This window comes from Rissa tridactyla, chromosome 5 (genome assembly GCF_028500815.1).
Source record: "Rissa tridactyla isolate bRisTri1 chromosome 5, bRisTri1.patW.cur.20221130, whole genome shotgun sequence".
In the NCBI taxonomy this organism is placed as follows: Eukaryota; Metazoa; Chordata; class Aves; order Charadriiformes; family Laridae; genus Rissa; species Rissa tridactyla.
Genome location: NC_071470.1, coordinates 73,101,946 through 73,126,118, shown reverse-complemented (window position 1 = coordinate 73,126,118; position 24,173 = coordinate 73,101,946). Strand labels below are relative to the sequence as shown.

The 24,173-nt window shown below is 38.8% G+C and overlaps 1 protein-coding gene across 4 annotated transcripts in view; it reads left to right on the top strand.

The window, feature by feature from the left end:
- The window catches only part of SLC10A7 (solute carrier family 10 member 7), a 155,649-nt gene that overhangs the window by 35,449 nt on the left and 96,027 nt on the right, over positions 1 to 24,173 (top strand). For all 4 annotated transcript variants that reach the window (XR_008466545.1, XR_008466544.1, XM_054202288.1 and 1 more), the window contains one exon: positions 17,427 to 17,465. Coding sequence is in view for 2 of the 4 variants with exons in the window: in XM_054202288.1 (XP_054058263.1) it covers positions 17,427 to 17,465 (39 nt within the window). In the remaining 2 variants the exon portion in view is untranslated. The remainder of the gene's footprint in view (positions 1 to 17,426; positions 17,466 to 24,173) is intronic.

Genomic DNA, 24,173 nt, shown 5'->3' with positions numbered 1-24,173 from the left:
TGCTTCCATATGGATGTTGGCGCTCTGGATTTTGGATCATTTGTTGCTGTTCATGTGCCATAATCCAGGCACAGGGGCCTCACTGTGACTGCTTGGGAGCCACATGCTGCTCAAAAGATTCTGGCTGGCTATCCTAACACAGAGAAATCAGCTCTTCATAACATTGGGATTCTGTTTTGTGCAACCCTTGTGGTGGTTTGTTTGTTTGTTTGTTCTTGCTTTTCCTTCTCAGTTGTTCCTTTGGGAGGCATTGCAGCAGTTTTAATTGTCTGTGCTGCTTTGTTGAAGGTCACAGTCAGAACTGGAATAGGTAAAAACCAAGTGTCTGTGAAGTTGTGTCTGCAGAGGCTGGTATGACCTTCTTTCAAGTTACCTCACACAGGCAGCAAGGTGCTTCCCATGAAGGTGTTGAATCCGTAGCTGAGGTTTTGGGAGAAGACTACCAGATGGATTTGCAACATACCTGAGACAGAAATGCCTTTCACTTCATTCTCTTTTGTTATCTGCCTAGAGCTACAGACAACAAGAACGTGACGTAGTCAGCAAATACTACATAAGTATAGAAGTAGAAACACTACCATCTCCCTCTTTGTTTTCCGGCTGGTAATAATCCTATATAAATTTTGATCACTAGTACCACCTCTCCAGTTTAAGTGAAAAAAGTGGTTGGATCTGGGGTGATATAGGAGATTCAAATGCAGTGCCGGAGCAGAGAAAAGCACTTGCAGGCCTGCTTCTCCCTGGCAGATGTCAGCTACTTTTTATGTTGAGAGATGAAGTTATGAGACACTAGTGGTTATTAAACCAGCAATTGGAGTTTGGAACTGGTGAAATTATTAGCATCTTCTGCAATTAGATTGTCCCCCAGTTTCTTGTTCATGTGGTACATTCCTGTATCACAAAATGTCTTGGGGACCTATAAAACAATTATTTTTTCAGACTTAGGGAAAAACAGGCTTTAGAACAATGTAGGTGCTTGAGTAGACTCAGAAATAAGTGTAAGTTCCTTATACAAGCTGAATAAATTTAAGTACATTAAGGTGTTATATTGCATATTAATGAATACGGCTTCATTCTGGGTACTTCCATTACAAGAGAGTCTTTATGAATTTGAAATAACTTTTGTAAAGGAAAAAACATAGGACCGCCCTCTATAAATCTGTGGGAGCGGTGTTCTCTAGTTAGGGCTGATGGGCATCTAGGGGTTACGGGGTCATACTTGTTTTTCTGGCACAGCTATGTATGGAAGAAACCAGTTGTTTGTTGCACTAATTTACTCTTCTCTGGTATTTAAGAATAAAAACATAGGAACTGTGCTGTCAAAGAGCAAGGGCTGTACAAGTAGTCAGGAAGAGTGAGTCTTGCAAAAGAAAATAAAATTGTGGTTGAATTGAGGGATAAATTGTGAAGGGAATTAACTTACATCATCAGCATGGACCTAATAGTTTGTTACTTCAAGGAAGTATGGTGGGGTTTTTTATAGTGAAGTTGTGATATGAATTATATTTTAAATAACATATATATATTTTTCTCTATACTACAACTTTTATATTTAGTAATTTCAGGAGCCCATCGCAACCCAAGCACATTCTGTATCAGAAGCTTAAGCCACAGCTTCCCTTTTAGTTATCTGAGCCATCACAATGTTCTGACCTTGGGCCGTGTAAAATTAAATTAAAAATTCTCCTATTGATGTAATTGAGACATGATCTAAAGATCATGGCATGAAATAAACAGGAAAATCTGTATTTCTATTCACAAGTTTATTTCCGTTCACGTGTTCTATTCACAACATTTAAATTCATAAGAAAAATGATGAATGTAACTAACATTGCAGCTTTCGGTTGTCGTCTGCTGGCAACATGTCTGTAAGCACAAAGCATTCACCACCACCTGCAAAAGCTGCCTGATGACCTGATTATACTCAAAATCTTGGTAGAGAATTCTTGCTGTTGAATTTCTGGTTTTCCAGCATGCCTGCTACGACTTGATGTTACTTTAGTTTGTGGAGTTTTTCACCTGTATTTTGGAGAAGGAAGGAAATTAATTAGAACAAACCTATAGAAAACTACGAGTATTCAAGGGATGTTTCTTCGAATCTCTCATATTTAAAAGTGTCAGCTCCTTTTCCTGGTTTGTGGATAACCAAATATTTAGAGGTGTTGAAGAAGAAAAGCTGTAGTTAATGTTCCAAGTGCTATTCGATTTTACGTCACCAATGTGATGTTGATTGGTTTGTGGGGCAAAGGAGATGGCTGGAAGGATCACGAGATAGTTGACAAAGGTCTTCCTCTCTAAACTGCAGGTCCTAAAATTCTAAATCAAGTCATAGTAGATATATGAGCTTGTGGCTGTGTAAGAAGACTCTTGACTATATTAAAATACTGTGCAAACCCCTAGGTTATCCTAGTGTTTTATGGGTGACCCTGTGACCTAGAATAAATTCAATGCAAAGGGGTATTTTAACTGCACCTCCCCCTTTCCCAGTTCAGAGGGGCATGCTGCTAACATGTTATCATGGCTGTAGTGGCAGAGGAGAATGTCTATGTTGTGAAAATTAGTTGCTTGTAAGCACACTTTTTAAAATGTGTCATGATTTTCATAATGGATAGTTTTTGTTACCATCATGCAGTTGAAGAATAGTAATAGGTAGAACTTCTGTAATGGTTCCTTTCTAAAATACTTAAATTACACGGCTAGCATTATTCTACATGGTCTTTCTCTGACAGACTATTGTGACATGGATTACTATGCATTACACTTCTTTGTACTGATAATATAACAACCAAGCATTTAAAATAAAATATGAAATTGCTTCTGAATATTTCCTTCTTTGAGAGGGCTAGATAAATGAAAATTAATGAGGTTAGGGAAATTTTGCTTCGCAAGTGATCAAGTAAATCTGGCTTTTCACAGTCTGCAAAACATTATTTTAATAAGACTGTATTACATTTCTGTTGTGCCTTCCATTGTTATGGGGAATTAGAGAATATGTATTTTTTAATGAAGTTAAAAGTTATATTAGAACCAAAGGCTTTTTTCCTAGTAGTCTTTGAGATTGTCTTGTGTAATATGAAGAAAATAATATCTTTTACTGGCAAGCATGTTTATTATTTTTCTTTCTTGTTAAGTAGCTGAGCTTGTACTCCGTACAAGCAGCGTATATAGTGTAAGTAAAAGGCTTTGTAAGAAAACTCCATTGAAATACACTGCATAATACGTGTAAACTTTTTTTTTTTTTTTTTAATTTAAAGGGCTTAATAGAGGGGACATGCAAATTTATATTCTGAGTTGTAGTTTGTGACCCAAAGCATTTGAAATGCGGGAATATTTCTCAGATATTAAGAAATCTTAGTTGGTAAAAGTAGTACAATTATAAGCCTTCTTCAAATCGGGTGGTTTCATGGGCCTTCAATCTGAAATAAAGATTACTTGGTGATTCTTGGAAATTTCCTATATGTGTGTTTGTACAGCTGAAACCTTGTCACGGGTTCTATTCCTTAATCAGCAGCCACGTCCTGCATGGTGGCAGGCCTCGTACCACAAATTGTAAAACAGCTTTGCTGCTGAAAATCCTCCAGTGTTGCAAACCCCAGAAAGAATAAGTAAGCCAACCCTGAACCGGCTTCCTTGGATGGCATGGCACAGAAATAACAAAGGTTTCTGTCTGCCTTTTTGGTTTTTTCCTGCTCTTTCTTTCAGGGAAAAATCCAGAGCATGGGTGGGGCTGAAAGTTGCATCTGGAGAGCAGTGCTTTGTATTTGAAATTTAGTTTCAAGGGCTGGTTCCTGCTGGCAGCAGCAGTCGGTCCTGTTAAAAACCCTCGACTTCCCAAAAGTTGAAAGGCAGGGAGCAAGTTGGCTGGAAATGGCGCGGCGAGGTACATTCAAATCGTAAATAAGGAGGTGCAGCGGGTACGATTTCCAAGCAGATGTGGAAAAATGGATGATGTGTGGTTTTTTGTGGGAAGGTAATTGGGCACCGGGGCTTGGCGGGAGCTGGTGCGGCTGAGGCGGGGGCCACTGCCACAGGTTGATGGGCAGGTGATCTGGCGGCTTCCACCCGGGCGGCGCAGGAGGCCTACCTAATATGCTGTCTGCCCTAAGGGCCTGGGGGAACGCGGTTGGATTATTATGTTAATGCCTGAGCCTGCTGCCCTCTTCCTATCCCAGCTGGGCTCCCCGTTGTTAGGAACTGCTTTGCTCTGACAGTGGAGTAATATACTTCATGATTGAAAGGGCAAAGGGGCTCGCAAGAAAAAAGAGCAGGCTTGCACAGAGATGTAAATGAAGGGGGGAAGGCCGTAGGAGGGTTTGCGCCTAGGTGCGGATAGAAAGTTTATTAGGAAATGAGTAATATAAATCTGCTAATTGAATTGTTATTTACACGTCCCATTTCCTGATTTGTTTCTTTGTGCGTTACCCCCCCTAATGCTGATGTACAGTGAATTTGAAGTGCTTACCAAAGCAGGCACTTAGGTTGATTTATTTTAAACCAAGGTGCTATAATACAGTGGTACCAGTGTACAATGCTGACAATGGTGTATTTTTCAGGACTTTGATTACTGTTTCATGCTCTGCCACTATATTGCTACTCTACAGCTTATAGCGGTGATATGATTCTTTTATATATTGTAGATAAGTATATCACTCTGAATTTTGTTGATACTTCCACAAGAGTAGGAGATAGATACAGATTACAGAAATATATTTGTTATGGTGTTAGAGCAAATTGAACTTTGATTCGATGAGGTGGTGACTATGGTGTGATATTTTTCTGAGGTATTTTTTGCAACAGAATTGACTAAACAGTGACTTGGTTTTAGAATGGATGTGTGTGAGAGATGTAAGTCTGTTCTATAAACAGATGTTTTTAGTTTCTTTTTGCCCACTATGATGATGATGATACAGCCTGGTATACAAAGTCTTTCTCTACCTTTTATCAAGCTTCGGATCAGTGGCAAAACTTTACTCAAAATATCAGCCAGATGTGATTTCTAACATCCTCATTTGTCTATTTTACCCCCAAAGTGCTTACCACAGACTACTCAAACAAATAGCTGTTATCCTAAATTAAACTTTTTAATGTGAGAGCTGTTTTTATGAAATGCAGCTAGTGTATCAGATATAAAGTTGTTTTATAAGTGAGGTGCTTTTCTTTTAAATTTAGCTGGTATTTGGTGTTTGTGTAAGATGTGATTTCTGATTACTTCTAGTGTAGAAGGTGACTTTTTCTACTCTTCATGCATTTGTTTGCATATCCCAATTCTGTCCCTTAGTTTTGCGTTCACACATATTGCTACTCTGCGCTGCTATTAAGAAGGTGCATCTGTCTTGGCATCGGGACCTCCTGCTGTGCAGGAAAGTTGGCAGCTCTCTCTCGCGCTTTTGACTTGGCAGTTGTGAATGTACTTCTTACGCGGCCTTGTCTGCTTATGTATCTTAGGGCATCTTATGTTACTGAAGTACTTTAAGGTGGAAAAGAATTCTGGATCTAGATTGCTTCTGCAAACTTAATTTGGTCTGACTGTCTAGATACATGGTTTTCTGGGCTTAAATGGCATGACAGACTACAATTTTGCTTCCATGCCCCTTGCCTCATTGGGTGCCCACGATGAATAACTATCAAAGAACAGGTAGTAGCAGTATCTTTGTTCTGCTGGAGCCTACGTACTTAACACAAAATTATTGATTTCTTTATCGAGTTCTCCTTGGAGTTCTTTGTGGGCAATCAGAATGTGTTGGCCTTGGCGTTACAGTTTATCAGTAAGGTAAAAATATAGTTTTAACCACAAAATGCTGGAAAATAGACACATTGTTATAACAGAAGTGGTTTCCAGTTGAAGGAGTTTTTTCCAGTAACTGCATTTTTATTTTTTTTTCATATTGTATATGCACCTGGTTCTTTAGTATCTGCTTTAGAAATATGGAACATGGGCTACAAACCATGTTGAGTTGGGAACTTTTCCATTTTTTTTTTTTCTCCCCCCTGTGTATGCAACTTAGACTTTGTAGAAATGTTTCCACTTTCTTTCATGAAAGTCTGTATGTAAATATTTTGTTTCAGGTCAGGTTAACCTGTGTCCGTTTTGCAACCAAGTAACTTTGAAGTTGTCCACATTTTTCAGTGTAATTTAGGTGCTCCATGTTTTCATTTTTCTTGATAAACTCATCTTCCTGGCTGTATCTTCTCGGTGCACCATAAGACTTTAATAACAGTGCTGTGTTGTGGACCAGCTGAAAAGCTTTGTGCAGTGATAAACACAGAGGCTGTCTTCCACGAGGCATGAGAGCAATTCAGCTGAAAGCAGCAAAAAAACAAAATGAAATGTTTGAAAAAGAAAATTTCAATCACTGTATGAGAAGCGCTGATTCTAGAGGCAAGGGGAACTTAGGTTTGAAGCAAATGTTTAAATACCGGAATATCCCTTACGCTGGATGTTACAGACAACTCTGGGTGTACATGGAAACTGTAGAATCTCAGTGAATGCTGCCACAAAGAGCATGTTGAACGCAGACAGCAAGTTTGTGACCTTTTGCGGTAAAACAAGCTTGTGCATTTCTTAGGCTCGCACACAGCACAGCTCTTGGTGAGCCTCTGCTCTCCACAGAACGTGAGGAGAATTCTGTATGTGAAACCCATAGGTTTTCATGTTTTCTCTCCACCTTTTCTTCAGAGAAGTAGTGGTTATATAGTATTCTATCCCATTAGAGAATAATGCAAATTACTTCAAGGAAGTAATAAAAATATCTTTAATTTAGTTGAGTCGCCATGTATTTTATAGATAAGTTTATGTAATACATATATATAGATACACCCGTTTGAAAATTCCAAAGAACAGTTTCAGCGTCTTTGTAGTTTGTGATGTACTTCTACTGCTAGCCAAGTAGTTGTGAAATCAGGCCCCTGACCTAGACTTGATATTGGCATTTGAGTACTAGTCCTTGCACTTTAATGAAGACTAGCCCCCCTATTCTACCTCCTTTGGATTAGAGGATATAGCAGTCCTTTTGGAAAATGGGGACTAATTAGAATTTAAAGATGTTTTGGGCATGTTTCAAAAGAAGGGTGGCGGTAAATACCAATGTTGTAGTTAATTGTTTTCAGAGAAAAACAGCTTGAGGCCTCAGTTGTTACTGCTGTCACTGCTGAACTCCTTGGGCAAATTTTGGGGATATGTAATATGTAAAGATGTGCATTTATGCACTTTCTCACTCTCTGTATGTGTAACTTCTAGTTATATGAATTGCTAATTTAGATGACAGAAGTATCTGAGCAGCATTTAAAAGAATGCGGTTGCAGGCATCAAGATTGTTCTTTTTTTACCTTCAGGCAGTGGCTATCGAACTGGTCTCTTCCTTATCGTATGCTACTTTTCTTTTCCTTCTCTTTCTACCTCTGCCACAATAGTGCAGCATGCAGAGTTTTGGCTGGGCTCATAATGGGAATTTCCAGTACTGTACAATACTGGTTTACGGTAAAGCCTAACCTTTGGGCTAGGTTAAAAAAAATAAAGTAATTATACTTCTTTGAGATATGGAAAATCTCCTTGCCTTTTAACTGTGACCTGTGACACGTTCTGACATGAGCTCCAGAGATTGGGGTTCATGGATCTGTGCAGTGGGCCACTTTTTATTTTACAAAGCTGGAAATTCAGCCAGCCTCCCCATGCTGTGGCCTTCCTTGCAATAGTGTTTTATTTCCCATTTCCTGACATTGCACGACTAATAGTGAAACTGTTCCTAGTGGCAGTAGTGACAGGCACTTTAATAACAACGCCATTCTGAGCTGGTTTGGATGGCATAGCAGTTAAAATGTCTGGTTCCGCTACTAACTGCCCAGAAAGCAATATGACAGTGGGATATTTATAGAAAAATACTGGTCCAGACACAGCCTTACAGTTAATGCAAAGGGCACCTTTTAAAAAGTGGCCTTGTGCTTTCATTTCACTTCAGCAGGGAAGTAATACTCTTTGGAGTTGTGGGATGCATTGTTTAACTAGACCTCTAATCATGTTATGGATGATGTGTCTCCAGGAGAATCAGGGGACAAGACCTTTAAGTGTTTTTATCACAGCTTAAGATCTCAGAAAATGTGAACTTAAATAAAAGTATGTTTGGGAGGTTGTTATTGCTCTGTATCCTTTTGAGGATACCTTCTACAGTAATTTTTTTTTTTTTTAGAGAGAAAGTCACTTACAGTTATGAAGTGTTTGACCGTAAGAGAGGATCAAGTTGGCAGAGTTACTTGTATACCGCTGTTCAGCTGAGTCTCCTTTATTAAATCATTGCTCAGCAGTCCATTTGTTCTGGTGCGAGAGCTAGTGTCTTCACTGCTAAGGTAATAAGCCTGGAGTCACTAACAAATGTATGATGTGCATAAGGTTTGTGGGTAGTTTTCATACCGAAGTGTCAGTGACTAGTTAGATTCTTTCCTTTTTGCCCTCTTAATTGTGTAGCATGGTCTGTTTCACAGATCAAATGTATGGCTGCTAAGGCTTACACTTTACAGTACGTAGGTAGAAAGGGGAAGTTGCCTTCTCTTTCCCTACGTCTAGGAAAATTATGGAAATGGGCTTTCCATTTGGGGAAAAATTACATACAAAAAGTCTGGCTCTATGCCTTCCTGGGAACCCAGAGCTTTCTGTCGTGGCAGAGCCATATGAAGTTTGTGGAGGAGTACGTCAGATGCTAGAGCATGGAGTTTCAGTTAGTTATGCATGTATGTACTCAGTATGAGAAAGCGTGTGTTGTTACAAGTCTGTCAGCTTTAAATCACTGCTTGCTCAAATGTTTACACTGGCACTGGGCAGTAATCTTAATATTTGCATTTACAGATTTTAAGTAGAGGAGAGAAAAAGAGAAACTGCCTCTGTTTATTCATGTTAGTATTCAGAAGTCCACTGTAGATGTTCAGGTTACTGCCCCACTGGGGTGTGTGATGTAGGAACCAACACTGGAAGGCACTGTGTCTTATGAGAGTGATTCTGTGTTTTGTACTGCAGCCGATGGGAGGACAGGGAGGTTAAACTACAGCTTCAGGGTATTGCTGGTCTTGGGGTATGGCTGGTCATGGACTGTCTCACACAAGGACGAGGTGAGAGTATTGGTGTCTCTGCTGACAGCCCTTCTCATTGTCAAAAGGAAATGGTCCATGGTTATTAGAAGGAGGAAATCTCTTTTCGCCTTAGCATCTTGAAGGGATAGATGTGAGGTTGCAAAAGGTATGTGTTGCCTACATTTGTGTTTCTGGATAGGGCCTAGATAGACTTTTTCCCCTGGTAAGCCTTGTGAGCATCGCAGCAGTTTTATATCCTACGCAGCCATGTAAGCATCTGGTATGGGTACATCTGTGGCATTTAGGGTAAAGCAAAGAAGCTATAAACAAAGCAACAGTGTTGTACAGTGAATAGCCTGGGCTAGTCAGGCACTGTGCAGTATGTCTCATGAAGCATCTGCCTCTTCTATACTTGAGGAGACCGAGTCTTGGTTCTTTCAATGTGGAGATGGACATTCCAACTCCTGAAAGCGTTTCTTCCCTCCTGGCTTCCTTCATGTCATATTTCTGATACTGATGATGGAGGCTTTTGTTTTCATTCTGTCGGGTTATGTAAGTAATCTCAAGTGAAATGATCCAGCCATACCGGACAGTGTTGCTTTCCAGCCTTTGCTCAGCATGGATTTCCTGTTACTAATCTGTAGATTAGTATTGGTGGAAACTTGCAGACTGACACATAAACATTCCTGAGATCTGAATGCTTAATGTTTGCCATTTGCATTGTTAACAAATGTTTACATTCTGGTTTTACTCTCTGGAAAAAAATCTTTAATGTATATCCTCTCCTGGCTTTCAGTCTTCACCTCCTACTGCCTCTGAATGTGAAATACCATGCTGACCCTCCAGAACTCCCTTGAGTCATGCCAGTTGCTCACAGTAGAGAGAAGTTAGCATTTCTGACGAAAGGAAAGAAAGCAGGATAGTTCTCTTTCAGTCTCAGTATTGCTGAAACTATTGGTGAAACAGAAATCCTTCAATGGAGAACACCATGTACACTAAATAAATGTGTCTAAAAAGCCTGCCTTTTGACATCCTTTTGATGGATGGTTTTGTATTTGTAAATATTATTACCAACAGGCGGTGATGGTTATGAGGAACTACAAAAATGGGGGAGTGAAAGACTGATTTTTCAACAAAAAGAACTTGGCTAGCAAGAGGTAGGAGGCAATAACTCTCTGCCAGCAGAGCCCCCAGCTGGTTTCCATGCACTGCTTGTGGCAGAATGCTGAGCCTGGCTGAAGCAGCACAAACTTCTACTCAGGTGATGGCAACCTCTGCCAGCCCAGAACAAATGTGTAGTGTGCGCAGCTTCGGATCCACAGCTCAACGAGGTGTTTTAGAGGCCATCATTCTCTGAATAACGTTCCCCTGCTGAAATGCGAACAACCAGCATATTAGTTATTCTGTTTTCATTTTCTGGTGCCTTTTCAGCGTCATTTCCATAAAACTGATGGTTATTGATCATGGTTGAAATAAACAAATGTTTTCATATTGTCAGCACAGCTCTAGAGGCAGGTTGGGGTGATATCTTTTTCACAGTCAACAAATTCTGTTGGACCACAGGGAACGTGGCGGTAGATAAAAACATAGTCCCCTCCATATCTTGGTGGGTATTTCTGTTAGCATTCTATGGCTTCCTTGGTGGATGTGGGGTTTTTTTGTGTGTGGTGTGGGTGTTTTGGTTGTGGTGTTTTTGTTTTTTTAAGAGGATACGGTTATCTGTACAGTTCCACTCCAATAAAAAAATTAGAGTAGTTCAATATATATTTTTTTAAGAGACTTTTGGAATATCATTTCACATTTTTATAACACTTCTTTGGAATTAAAATTAGTTGTTTTCAAAGTTGGGTTTTGTGCTGGCTTTTGGAGGTTTTTTGTGTGTGTTTTTTTTTTTTTCATTTGTTGTTTTGTGTTTGTGTGTTTTGGGTTTTTTTGTTTGTTTTTTTTTTTTTAATGAAATAGCACTGGTGAGGTGCCCTATCGCGTATATAAGACATGGGGCCAAATTTATGCGTAAGATCAACTACAACATCTGTTGAATTCAATATGGAGTGTATACACATCTCCAAGAGTCAAATCTAGGCCCTATTTGTTTCTCAAAGATGATGCAGGGGTGTTAAAAAGGCATGTGCTTTGCTTTTGAGGGGGTAAGTGTGCAGCTAGAGATTTTGTTGAGCAGTTAACATTACCTCTCTTATTTTTGCCATGCGGTAGCAGGATTTTTATGTGCATTTTAACAGTTATTTAAGAGTCCCCACATGCTTAGAAAAGAATCTGAATATATGTGCCTTTTTTAAAGCTGCATCATAACTAGGTTATTCCATCAATACAGCAGAATGACTGGAAGCTGCAGTTGGAACAATATGTAAAAATACAGCTTGTAAAAGATTTCCTTTATTAACTGTCATCATCCACAGAATATATGTTCAAATAAACGTTGTGTAATAACTAAATTTGAGATTAATAGGCCCCTTAAGAAACAGCGAAGTCATTCAGGATAGTCAGTGAAAAATAGCCTGTAAGACTGTAACATGCACATATTGTCCTGCTTACATGCTCTCTCTGGTGTCATTCCCATTTATCAATGTCGGCAGGCTCTGTTCTCATTAAAACACTCTTGCACAAAAGCAACTTAATTTTCTTAAGAGAAGAGGACACCTGATTCAATTTGGTGCTCAAACCCAGGAACTTGAATATATATATATTTTTCCCGTCTGAACTCAGATGAATAGTTATGAACAGCAACACAGATTAAACCTTATTAGGTATATTTATATTCTGTTTGCAGTAACAGTGCTGTGGCAAATAGCTTTCTACAGAGCTGTAACATCTTATTAATGGAAACAGCAGTTAAGACATGAGCTGCGGTAACACTCACATGAGATTTTATTTTTAAATAGGAGATTGAAGGAGTTGTTTAAAGGGACTCTGCCAACTCATTCAAGCTACTTCTGACGTCCTGCCTTCTTCCTCCACCTTCTCGAACTACACTGATCTCTTTGGGTAGATAAAATTTCCTTTCTGTCCTGTTTGGTCAAACCATTTCCATCACTTTCTTCAGTTTTTTTTTTTTCTTTTTTCTTTTCCCTGTCAAGTAGGAGATGTAGATCTATTAAATTTGGCATTAGTAACATGGACGCTGTAAAATGTTATACTACCACATTGTGTTCTCTGCCCTCTACTGCATAATCCTGCAGTAGTACTGCTAGAGTCATAGAATTATAGAATGGTTTGGTTGGAAGGGACCTTAAAGATCATCTGGTTCCAACCCCCCTGCCCTGGGCAGGGACACCTCCCACTAGACCAGGCTGCTCAAAGCCCCATCCAGCCTGGCCTTGGACACTTCCAGGGATGGGGCATCCACAATCTCTCTGGGCAACCTGTTCCAGCATCTCACCACCCTCAGGGTAAGGAATGTTGTCTGCCTGTGATGTAAATATTCCTTGTCTTTCCCTAGTTCTTTCTACTCTTCTGGGTTTTTCTCTCTTCTTCATTGCGCCATGTGTGTTAAATAGGATATTTAGTCTTATGCCTGGTACTTGAGCTGTATATCCCACTGAAAATGATAGGGTTTTAACTGCAGGTAGTTGCGGGCATACACAGAGCAGCTTTGTGTGATGCCCAGGCTGCTTCCTTCTGAGGTGTTTTGAGGCTGTTTAGTGTCATTACTCTGCATTTGTGGCCTTGGCCCTGGAACATCCTTTCCACAGAGCAGGAGCGACTCAGGGCTGGACAGGTCCTACTGTTGTAGAATGTGTCTTCTCATCTGTAGGGTGCCTGGGGGTAAGCGTAGGGTTAAGTATAGTTAGGAAGGTTACCTCCCTAGAGGCTGCCGAATGACACTCAAGAATCGAATGTTTTAGGGTTTAAAAAAATGTATACGTATCAGTGAAAAAGCCTTTACTTTTTCATATGGTCCACATATAAAATTATGAAGCAGCGTTGTTTCCCTGTGACACTGCAGTAAAGGAAATTGTAGTTCCCGTTGAGTTGTGCATAACAATTTCATTCAAACCCTGTGGATAATGAAAAAATGTTGGGTTTTGACCCAGGTGTTCCAAATGTTGCCAGCATATCTTTTCCTCTTTTTTAGTGTAGTCCTGCTACGTTATTATCAAAAGATACTTAGTCTAATAAATTCCAAGTGGGTTTAGTTTGATACCAAAATAAAAGGAAATGGAACAGAGTTCAGAGCATGTTCTGTATTTAATGCTATCGAAACCTTAGCGTGCTTTGATTTGCTGCCCAGTCACATGTACTGGAACGCTGCATTTGGGTACCTACCCATGGGGAAGTGCTCAGCCCCTTGGTTGGGGCTTTGCCTCTTTCTTCTGTCTTTTTACTAGCCTTTGTTGCTATGAGGAATGTCTTGGATCTTGTTGTCAATGTTACAAACCTTAGCAGTGTTTTCCATACATATATTCCAGGATAAGGTGGGAGATGAAGGGCTGAAGCTTTGTGCTAGGCTCAGGTATGGGAAGAGGAAAGTTTGTGCCGAGTACTGCCAGGTAGGTTTCCTTCAGAGGTGGGCTGGTTACTTCTCACTTGAAAGTGCTCCAGGCCAGCCAGTCTTCCCTGGAAATGCAGACCAGAGAGAGAGTTCCCTCAAGCCCAGCGCCATAAGCAGTTGACTGAATTTGCACCTCCTTAATATTAAGTAAATTTGTTGTTAGTGGAGCTAGCATGTACTATTTTAAACTCAAGTGGAGATGTACGTGCTGTTCTGTACTAGCTCTGTTAAGAGTACTGGCAGTGACTTTCACTCTTGTCTCTTGAGTTGATGCGAACTTGAATAATTGGTCTGGTTGCTGCTACTGCTGCTTTTGAATGTGGCCTGACCTTGCATTTCAATACATGGTTATGCATTTACCTTTTGAAAGGATCTTGCTGTTGATTTTGTAGAGAACTCTTCCCTCATATTAATGGTAAATGCAATGAATGGTTTGCAAACACATGCAAATCTGAACTTGGAGCATTATAAGGACATCTAAATGTTTTCATGTTTTATTGTTTCATTTAAGCTGCCTGCAGATAGTCTGATATCTGTTGAAGCACAAGAAGAGCAAACACTGAAAAAAGTTACACAATAATAGGTGACTAATAAATGTTTCGAATAAAAAAATGAAGAGCCTAGCTGTATCATGTGTCAGCACTAATGTTTATTTGTATCATCCCTCTAAGGATCTCAGAGTGCTTTTTAAGCAATGAATTAATTTTGACAATGCCCTGTGAGGTATGTAGGCAATATTATCCCTCTTGATAGAAGGGAGTTGGAAGCACAAAGTGTTTAAATTCTACAGAGTCATGCTACTAGGTGTGTTTAATTACAAATTGGAGCAGTTGAATCAGTTTACTACCAGATTGTTTAAGCTGAACCAGAATAATCACAAATATAAGCCCCAAGTTTGTGAGTATGAGAAGAATTTACTTCTAAGTTTGTTGGGAGAAATGTTTATAAAGAAAACTGCTAATAGAGAAATCAACGTGTTTAAGTCCTCCCTCACTGAGGCGGATCATCTGAATGATTATAGCTTAATTTGTGGTCTTCCTGATAACTTTTTTTTTTCTTCTTTTTTCTTTTGCCTGTAATAAGTGTTTAAACATCTGCCATGGATGATTTCTGACACTTTGGAGAAAGGGAATTAAAAATTGCAAACTAGTGTACCCCTGGACCAGTCGTGAATTACGACTTTTGCACATGACTGGCTGAATACCTGAAGCATAAAATTTGTCTAAGATTGTTGTCTTAGTACCTGTTATATGTGTGAGAATATTAAAAAAAAAAACAAACAACCAACCAACCCAGAAATCTTCTGAGTGGATCAGGAAGGAAGAAGTTTGTTGAAGGCCAAAATATCACCACCACATAACCATCTATTATCTCTCCTTACAGCCTTTCCAGGTACAGAATTTCTCCTGGAAGTGGAATTACAGGGTATTTTAAGTAAAACAATTCATGTCTCTACATGGTGTCAAATCAGGATTGGTAGCCGCTGATGTGGCTAAAGCTAGATGCACAGTGTTCTTCTAAGTGTATGGGTCTTGCCAGCTACTGCTTTGCTCTTTGTGCGTTGACCAGGAGAATGGCTGAGGGCTTTCTAGCACGAAACTCATTTCTCTTGCATCAGTCGACGTGGCCTGGCAGACTCACCTCCACTGTAAGCAGAGCCTGGCCTGAGCTCAACTTCTGGTAGGACCAGATATTTTTGAGACAGGGAGGTAAGTTTAGTTAGGGAATGAAGGGCTACTTTTTGTGCTCCCTGTCCATTTTATGAGGACGTCAGCAGCTTTCCTGAAGAGGGTGAGTGATACGGTTCTTCGGAGCACACAGAAATGTAGCTGTCACTCTGCACACAAAATCTGCGTGGGGAGGAGGGGACCATTAAGTTTCCTCCCAGGCTTCTGGTGCAGAAGTGGAGCCCAGATGCTTCTGTCTTTCAGATCTTAACACCTGATTTACACTGTTTTATATAGCGGAGACAGTTTTGCAAGGAAGAGATCTTTTAGATGTGCTTAAAAATGAAAGTCTAGATCCTCCTTCTTGGGTTCAGAAGCAGGATGTAATAAAAGGGACCTTTCTGCATCTTTATCAGATTGAAGTGGTCAAATGCAATCACTCTGTGTAAAAGAATGTCACATGTCTAACAAATACCAAATAGACTTAATAAACCTGATGTTTATTTTTAATATAATGACAGTAGGAACTATCTATATTAACTATAACTATATTAACAAAAGATACCTGTAAGGACATTTCCTGTATTGAAACTGATCCCTTGCAGTAGGTTTGTGTGCATGGGTGTAATGTGTGTCTCTCTTGCCACATGAAAGTATCAGCTGCACTGCTTCCAATACAGGTAGAAAATCCTGATTTAATTCACACTTGTTGAAGAATTGTTTCAAGTAGCGCTCGCTCTTGCTTTCAGCTGTGATCTCTGGCAAGAGGAGCTGTTTGGACTTGTGCCTCTTTCTTTTTTTTTTTTTTTTTTTTATGTTCAAAAAAGGAATGCTGATGAGGAAGAGGTGTTAAAATATGTTACTGTAGTTTACAACTGTCAACTATAATGTTTTATTTAGCTGTATCTATTCAGCTGCTCCCTCCGCAACATGGAGTGCCATATGCCATTGTCCCTGTTAGTAAGCAAGTCAGCAAAGGTTTCCCAGTCTGCATTTGTTTTTGTATTTGGGCCGCTGAGGAGCTGCGGTCCAGTGCCATCTTTTATTGATAGGGCCAGCAGAGGAGGAATCTAATGAAATTATCAAAGCTTTGAATTAATTATGAACTTGAATAAGAAAGCTAAGCTCTCTAGAGCCAAGGATCTCATTACCCATTCATTTTCATTGCATCCTCTTATGGAGCAGAAGGCAGGTTCAGCTACAGCTCCTACCCTGATTTTGGACTTTATTCAAACTTGCTAAACTCGCTAGCATCCACTTGTTATGAATCTGTGGCTGGAAGTGTCCAGGGTGATTAATTTGACTCTGCTCTAAATCTTCATGTAAATGGTAGATTTCCCTCCTCCCTTTCCTCTTACCTTTGCTGTGTGGCTTTTCATCATCAGACTGGCTGCCATACAAGAGTTTCTGTTCTTTCTTGGTTAATTGGGGAAACCTATTCAAGACTCAAGTTTTAACCTCCTGGAATTTAATGAGTTAATGTTAAGAAATAATACCGCTACCTTATATTTCCTGGATATTTAGGTAAGCACAAACACTTCTAAAGTAATTATAAAAGTTGTTTTTTTTCTTATTTTAAAAGACTATGGAGTAAAAAGTAGTGATTAGACGTTTTGGCTTAGGAAGTGTGGGGGTTTTTGTTGTTTTCTTTTGTTGTTCCTATTTTAAATTTTTTGGTAAACCTACAGAAACTTCTGAATTAGTCAATACTTTATTATGATGAACAATTAAATTAGTTTGCTTGCCTGATTAACATTCCATTAAAAATTGTTAAAAGTCTATGAAAATGCAATATTTTAGTTAAATCAGATTATTTTAATTAATAGGTCAATATGTAAAAATATGTTTCTGGGAAATTAGAGCAAAATTAGAGCAAAACCAGTGAGACTAAGCTTCTGTGTAATATTCTTAGTTTTTGTGGATATTTCTCTTAAGTCTACCGGCAAGGATTTTCTTCTTCTCCTGCTTTTGTCCATTTCAGCACATTATTTATGAATGCATAAACTAGAACCTATCAGTCTTCATAAGTTACAGGCCACTGGCAATTTTTTAAGCAGTGGCTAACTGCCTAATGGTCTCTGTGTATGTGTGTATTTGGAGAATCTAATAGCTTGTTGGGTGGGGAAATAACATTTTGTTCTTGTACTATAGCTATTTCACCATTGGTGATATTTATCTTTTTCTCTCTTCAGGCAGCTGCTATATTTAATTCTGCTTTTGGAAGTTTTTTGGTAAGTAATGCAGTATTTATAACAAGTGCTTTAACAATCTTATTTTAAACAGTATCATTGCTGTGTTTGTATTTTTCACATTAGTGTTGGTGGAATTGTACTATTTAGCTAGCAAAAATTCAAATCATCTTTCAGTTTATGTCACCATGCCGTTAAATACAGATATTACAATTTCTTTTCTTTTTGCTAAACTCTTGACAAAAGTAGTGAATAAATTGTCTCTGCTCATGGTAAATTAATAATGTGTAAACACATCTTAATTTTCTCCGTAATGGGTTAACGGAATCTATTATTATGCAGATGTTTCAGACATGGGCATCAATATATTGATTTTTCTAATAAGGCCCATCAAATACTCATTATTTTCTATCAAGAGGCCATGGATTTTGAAAAGAAAACATGACCCAGCTGATCAGAGAGTAGATGCTAATTTACTCAGTGACATGTCATTTGTTTAGCATATTTCACTGTCAGTGAAGCCACTCAATGTCTCTGAGGAACACACTAAAATAGCTGGATATGGGAAAGCAATCAATCCAGCTGGAAATATAACTGTTTCTGTAAAAAGCAAAAACAGTATTTGTGAGCCTGATAGTCTACAAAGATTCAGAAAGGACACTGTAAAGAACAATAAATAAATGTATTTATGAAGAAAGGAAGGACAGATTTCTTCTATTGATATGTTGTTTAGAGAGACATTAATGAATATTAAATACAAATGATTTTCTGTGTAGGCAAGCTACTCTTTTTTTTTTAATAAATAAAACATTGTTTTATTTATTTAGGCAGCTAATAATTGAATTTATTCTTCTTTACTAGAATTTGTGCATATTTAGCAGAGTGCGTTTGTGATTCCAATCTTGTGTCCCCAGAAAGAGGACTATGATGTATAAAACCAATGAATGACAAAAGAATTCAAATTAGGAAATTGAAATCAAAACTGAAAGTACAAAATAACTCATTTTATGCCTAATTTGTTTTATGAAAAGCTGGAATTTGGGAGTTAAACTATGTAAAGCTATACTGCCAAGAGAGAAAGTTGTGTGGCATTTTGAAGTTACACATTGTGCTGCGGCTTTTTTGAGGGACCAGGTTGAAATTAAGAGGGTGGTTGTAAGCTTTTGTGGGCACAGATGACCGTTCGTGTTTTTAAAATATCAATTCCCAAATATTCGTTCCTTTTTTGTCACCTATCATGTCCTCCTCCAAAGGGAAGAAGGTACTTTCTGTCTCAGTGTTAGAGCAACCCTTAAGTCTATGTATGTGCGTGGCATTTTCTCTTGTTGCTTGGCACAAGCTCCAGTTTCTCTGCTGTCCTCGGCTTTCAGTTCAGGAGGTTTCCTTGAATACCCAAAGGCCTCAGTTCAGCTGTCATTAGGAGAATGTCTTTTGACTTCAAATAAGAATTTGGGCCCCAGAGCATCTGACTACAATGGTGGCTCACAGTAAAGCAATATAAACATATTGTAATTTCTAGAACCTGTTTGTAGCTCTTTGAAGAAATCTCAGTTAAAGAAGCTGAGCTAGTTTGTGTGTTTGTGTAGTACTCCTGATTTTGGTTTTGATCTTAGTTCCATGAACTGATCATTGGAAAGTTCTATTTACATATAGTTACCTCGTTTCACTTTTTATTCACTTCAGATTTTTTTTTGGAAATCTTGGAGCAGCATTGCAGTAAACATTCCTGTTAAAAAAATTCCCAGGACTTTTCAGAAATACTAAAGATCACCTAGAATGAAACCACAGTGCCAGCTGATTTTTTTTCTAATTCCTGAATTTTTAAAAAATTATAAAGAAAGTGGCCACAATTAAGTCACAAACATATACACACACTTAGATTCTTCTTGGGGTATCCTCGTTAGAAATCATGATTGTGTAGGGAATACACATGCATGACAGAAAATAAATCACAAATATGTTTACTGAAAGCTTTGCTCTTACAAACTTCTCCAGTTACAAAGCTAATAGGATGAACCTTATGACTGAAAATGCAATGGCATGATAGTAGGCCAGCGTCTGTAATAAGTAGCCAGAATTGTTTATCAGTTTCACATTGCTGTAGGCCTACATGGCCTACATTGAGTGGCTCCTGAATGTCACTAACATGTGGTCACTCACGTTGTGAGTTTTCCATGAACAACTCGCAAAGCATTAAATAAATATATCTATGTGTATATATATACACACACACTTGTTTGAAGTCAAAACTGTTCTATAAAAGATGAAAATAATTGGCCTGTTTCTGCAAAGGTAATGGAAGGTCCTGGTGGTGTTTTTGGAAATCCATCTGTTTATATCGGTGCCTAACTTAACGGCCTTGGCTATAGGTGGAGATCCTATTTACTGTGTCTTTAATTCATGATGAATCTAAATCACATTTGCATTTTTCTTAGTAGTGTCTGATGTGCTATCTGTGGATAGGCTTAGATGTAGTTATCTGTCTTTGTGACCACAACCATATATGTGTCCTGGAGATAATTTAGAAGGATCTGACTATTGGCAAGGCTGCAATTTTTCTTATTTTCCTTGTTTTACCATGCGTAGCACATGGGCGCGTTGCTGCACTTGTGTGTAGCCCTCGCAAAGCCAGGAGTATGTTGTCTGCTTGCAGACTATGCCCTGTGGGCTAATGCCTGTGTATGATAGTGTGAAGCAAGCTGATTTAAAAGGGCTGAAAGATGTGCTATGCTTTTAACTCTTTTTTTTTTTTTTTTTTTTGGTTTCTTTTTTAAGACTAGGAAATGGGCCTTGAGAAGTTAAATTAAAATAAACTGTGGCACAAAATGTCTGCAGGAAAAGACTCAGTGTAATGTTAGAATGATACTGAGATGAGCTTATTCAGATGAAAAGGAACACATCATGATACACAAAATGTAGAAATGCCAAAGAAGTCTTGATGAGCAGAAATACACTTAGATTAAGCTTCTGGCAGTGTTTTCACTGGTAAGGAAATTTACAAAAACTACCAACCAACCACAAAGTAATTCCTTTTAAAATCCACGAAAGCCTACATTCCTATAAATATGCAGGTAAAACAATGCATGGAATGATATTGTACATATTTACATTTAGTTTAATAATGTCCCAGGTCTAATTAAAACACAGTGTTTTAAAGAACTAATTGTTACAGAAAAGTGTTTTTATGTAGCTAGATTAGTAATAACTAACGATAGATGAATTCAATTTACATAAATTTCATCCAAGAGAATATTTAGAATCATACCACAGAGGATTGCTTTGAGTTGGGTAGTTAATATCATTATCTCCTCCCCTCGTTTAAACAGTTTGGTTTACAATAATTGTGGCACATCAGTGATTTCAGTTTTTCCTTTTAATGAGGCTTTAATAAAACCTGATATAATTTTACTAATAGTGAGTGGTTATCAGCAAGGTTGCTACTGTAAAGCATGCAAATGCATGCTAAGATCTGCTGAGGTAGAATGCACTGAGCTGCTTCCACTTTTAGGAGAGGATACTTTTGGCCCCGAAGACTAAAGAAATGGGATGTTAAGTGTGGGTCCGCTGAGATTTTTAACATTGTATGCACTATCATGCTTCCCAAGCATCTCTTTTCTGCTTCTAAAAGTTGTGCTGCAACAGAAAAAATAATGCTTGTTAATATCCAAAGCGCAGAGCAGTTGGCAGGATCCTGCAAAACATGCTGTGCAGATGGTTGTTCCATGGTGTTTGCCTGGGTGACTCAGCTCCTTTGACTTTAAGTTCACCGAGGCATAGCCTGTCATTGAGGCTGTTCTTGCACTGAAGTGGAGACACGTGCTCAGTTGAGAGCTAAACTCAATTTGCAGTGACAATATAATGCCACGTGCATTGAAGAAGGAGCGGCCCTAAAGTCTGGAAGAGGATGTCCGCACAAAGTGCTCTGCACTGATAGACTAGAAACAGTATTGTCTCATCTCTTTCTACCTCTCATTAATCATCTTTCCGCTTGAGACAGTGGGCTTGGAAACCCATGAGAGTATCCACCTTGTGATGTGAGTCAGTGTTGTCCGATTCTTTGGTGCCTTGGGGTTATGAACAGTAAGTGTGAAAGGAACAGCCATCAGCTTCACCTTAAACAAAGAACTGTAACCAAGATCTGAAGGTCTGTGGTGACAGGAAATCAAGAGGAAAAGAGAAGATTCAGAGGACTCTGCTCTGACTGTTGCACTCCTGAGAAAGCACAGCAAAGGACAGCTGAAAAATGAAAGTGTTGGTTGAGACTTCTGATGCTGTCTTGGATTAGCTTCGCTTCCTCTGTTGAAACCTGTGGGATGAAATAAGACGTGTGTCTAGGCTGCACAAGTCACTCAGAAGGAAGAAACCTATTCCAGGTGCCCATCATTTAATTAATTTCCTTTGTCCAAATTAAGTATATATGATTTTGTTGTTTTATCTGACCGTCTTTCAAAGAGCTGATTCATATTCTTCAAAAATGCAAATAATTTTTGGAGCAGCCACTTGGCTAATCAAATCAAGACTAGTGTTTTTATTTACATTGTCTTCCAAATGAAAGCTAAAGCTAGCAGGGAATATGAAAGTTAGCTTGTCACATATACACCAAGCTTAGTTGGTTAATGAAAATGTATGGAATTCTTATCTACTCTGCTTTAGCAGGCATAATGATTTACACAGCCTGACAGCACTAGTGCAGCAAGTAAATGCATTAGTCATAGTGTCCATTTTTCTTGCAAATTTGTGACACAGATTTAATTATGGGAATGACCAGCAACTTACAAATCTAATTTTGGTAGGCTGAGCCAACTTTTTTATTTTAATAACAATGGATTTTTTAGCAATGATTTCATTACTATTTAAAGAAATCCACCCGTATGGAAATAACCAATTGTCTGAATTTATTTTATTTCACCTTAATGGATGTTGAATGGTTTAGGTTTATTTTGGTTTTTTTTTTTTATTATCACTTTTTTTATCTTAGTTATTTCTAGGATGAATATCCTTATCTGGCTTAATTATTGCTAGTGCAAACATTGTAAATGTTTTTCTAAAATCAGGCAAATGTTTGTATACCCCTTTGTTCCCTCTTAATTGTGTCTTTGCAGTATGAAAGGGGCAGCACAGTCATCTGGGATTCCCTTTTTACTGTGCTAGCTGTTTACAAGAAAATCTTGCCAGGAAGTCTGTTCACAACCGGTGCTGAATTCTAGATTCAGTCTTGTTTAATTTCAAAGCGGAGCTGCTTTATGGTGTGCCACCGCACTCTTAGAAGTGGTCTCCTATTCTTCCTCTGTGAAGCAGGACAGCGGTGCTGCTGGTCTGTGCTCCAAATTTGATTCGGGTAGTTCTCAAAACCCTGAGCAAGTTCTCCCTGTTAATCAGCCACTTGGGAAGCCACCTCAGCCTTGAAGGATGGAGTTTTTGCAGGAGTGGAAGGGGATGGCAGATCTCGTCAGCAGCAAATCCTTGGACCAGATATTATATACCTGGCAGGAAGAGTTTGGATTCCGTGGAATTTAAATCATCTTGGGAGCCACTTATGTTGCCTTACTGTAACTTTCTCTTATTTTGTGGCTGGTGCTTGGTTCTCTCATTGTTATTTAACGTCCTCATTTTGATTTCTGCTACTTGATCTGAAATCTCAGTGCAAATTTGGGCATCATCAGCTGTTTCCAGATCTGCCAAGTAACACTTTACAGTCTGTAGGCCTTCACTCCTATTGTGTATTTGTGCTTCCAGTGTATAACATGCTCAGTTAAATACATATGTTTGAGTTAATTTTTACTATTTTGGTACGAGCAAGGCAGAGTAAAGAAGCTCAGTGTCACAGAGGCCTGTTTCTGCGGGCCTAAGAGCCTTGATACAGATGATTATTTTGAGGGATGGCTAGGCACCCGTCCCAGTCATTCTCTCTCTCTCTCTTAATCTGCTTGTCTATGGCTAATGCTGAACTCCTTTAAAATAAAGAAGGAGTAAGTATAAAGGTGTGATAGTCAGAAAGTTAAAAAGAAGAAAATGGGATCTTGCTCCCGAGGGACTCAGAGAAATCAGGTAGGGGGACAACCGGAAATCTGAGTATTGTAACACCTACTGTGTGGTCTGCCTGATGACACAGTTGATTTGAAAAGACCAATGAAGTCAGTAGGGATTTACACGGCCAGCCAGCGCAGACTGTCTGAAAACCAGTTAACAAATAATAGCTCTGCTGTTGGTTATCTTTGAAACGTTAGGGAGGAGGGTAAGTAATGGTAACCCCGAGGAAAGAAAATGTGCTATTAGGCTCTCAGAGTATCTTCTAGAATGCCAATGATTAGTCCCTGTATTATTTTTTTTCCAATGGCTAAGAGTAAAATGCATTGAAATCTACATAATAATACAAAATGAAACTATTAGCTGTCAAATGTTTATAAATTATGTGGGCTGTAGCTTGTCTCAGTGCTTTCTTAGTTTTCCCATTAGCTTTTTGCTAGTGAGCATTTAACTCATTTCCCTTGGTTTTACAGCACTCAAGCAGCCAGTTCTTCCAAAAAAAGTTTATTTAAAGGTAGCAATAAGTAGGCCATTAAATGTGTTTCTCTGTATTCTCTTTGCAGCCTCAGAATAATTAACTACTGTTGTTTTAAAGATAAATATATTTGGGTATTGTGCTTTTGCCACTTCCTCATATGACAGGTAACAGTAGGTGGGATTTTTTTCTTGCACCTACTTTTTTGGTCAGCAACCCCATCTAGTGCTCTTGCTTGGCGTGGTACT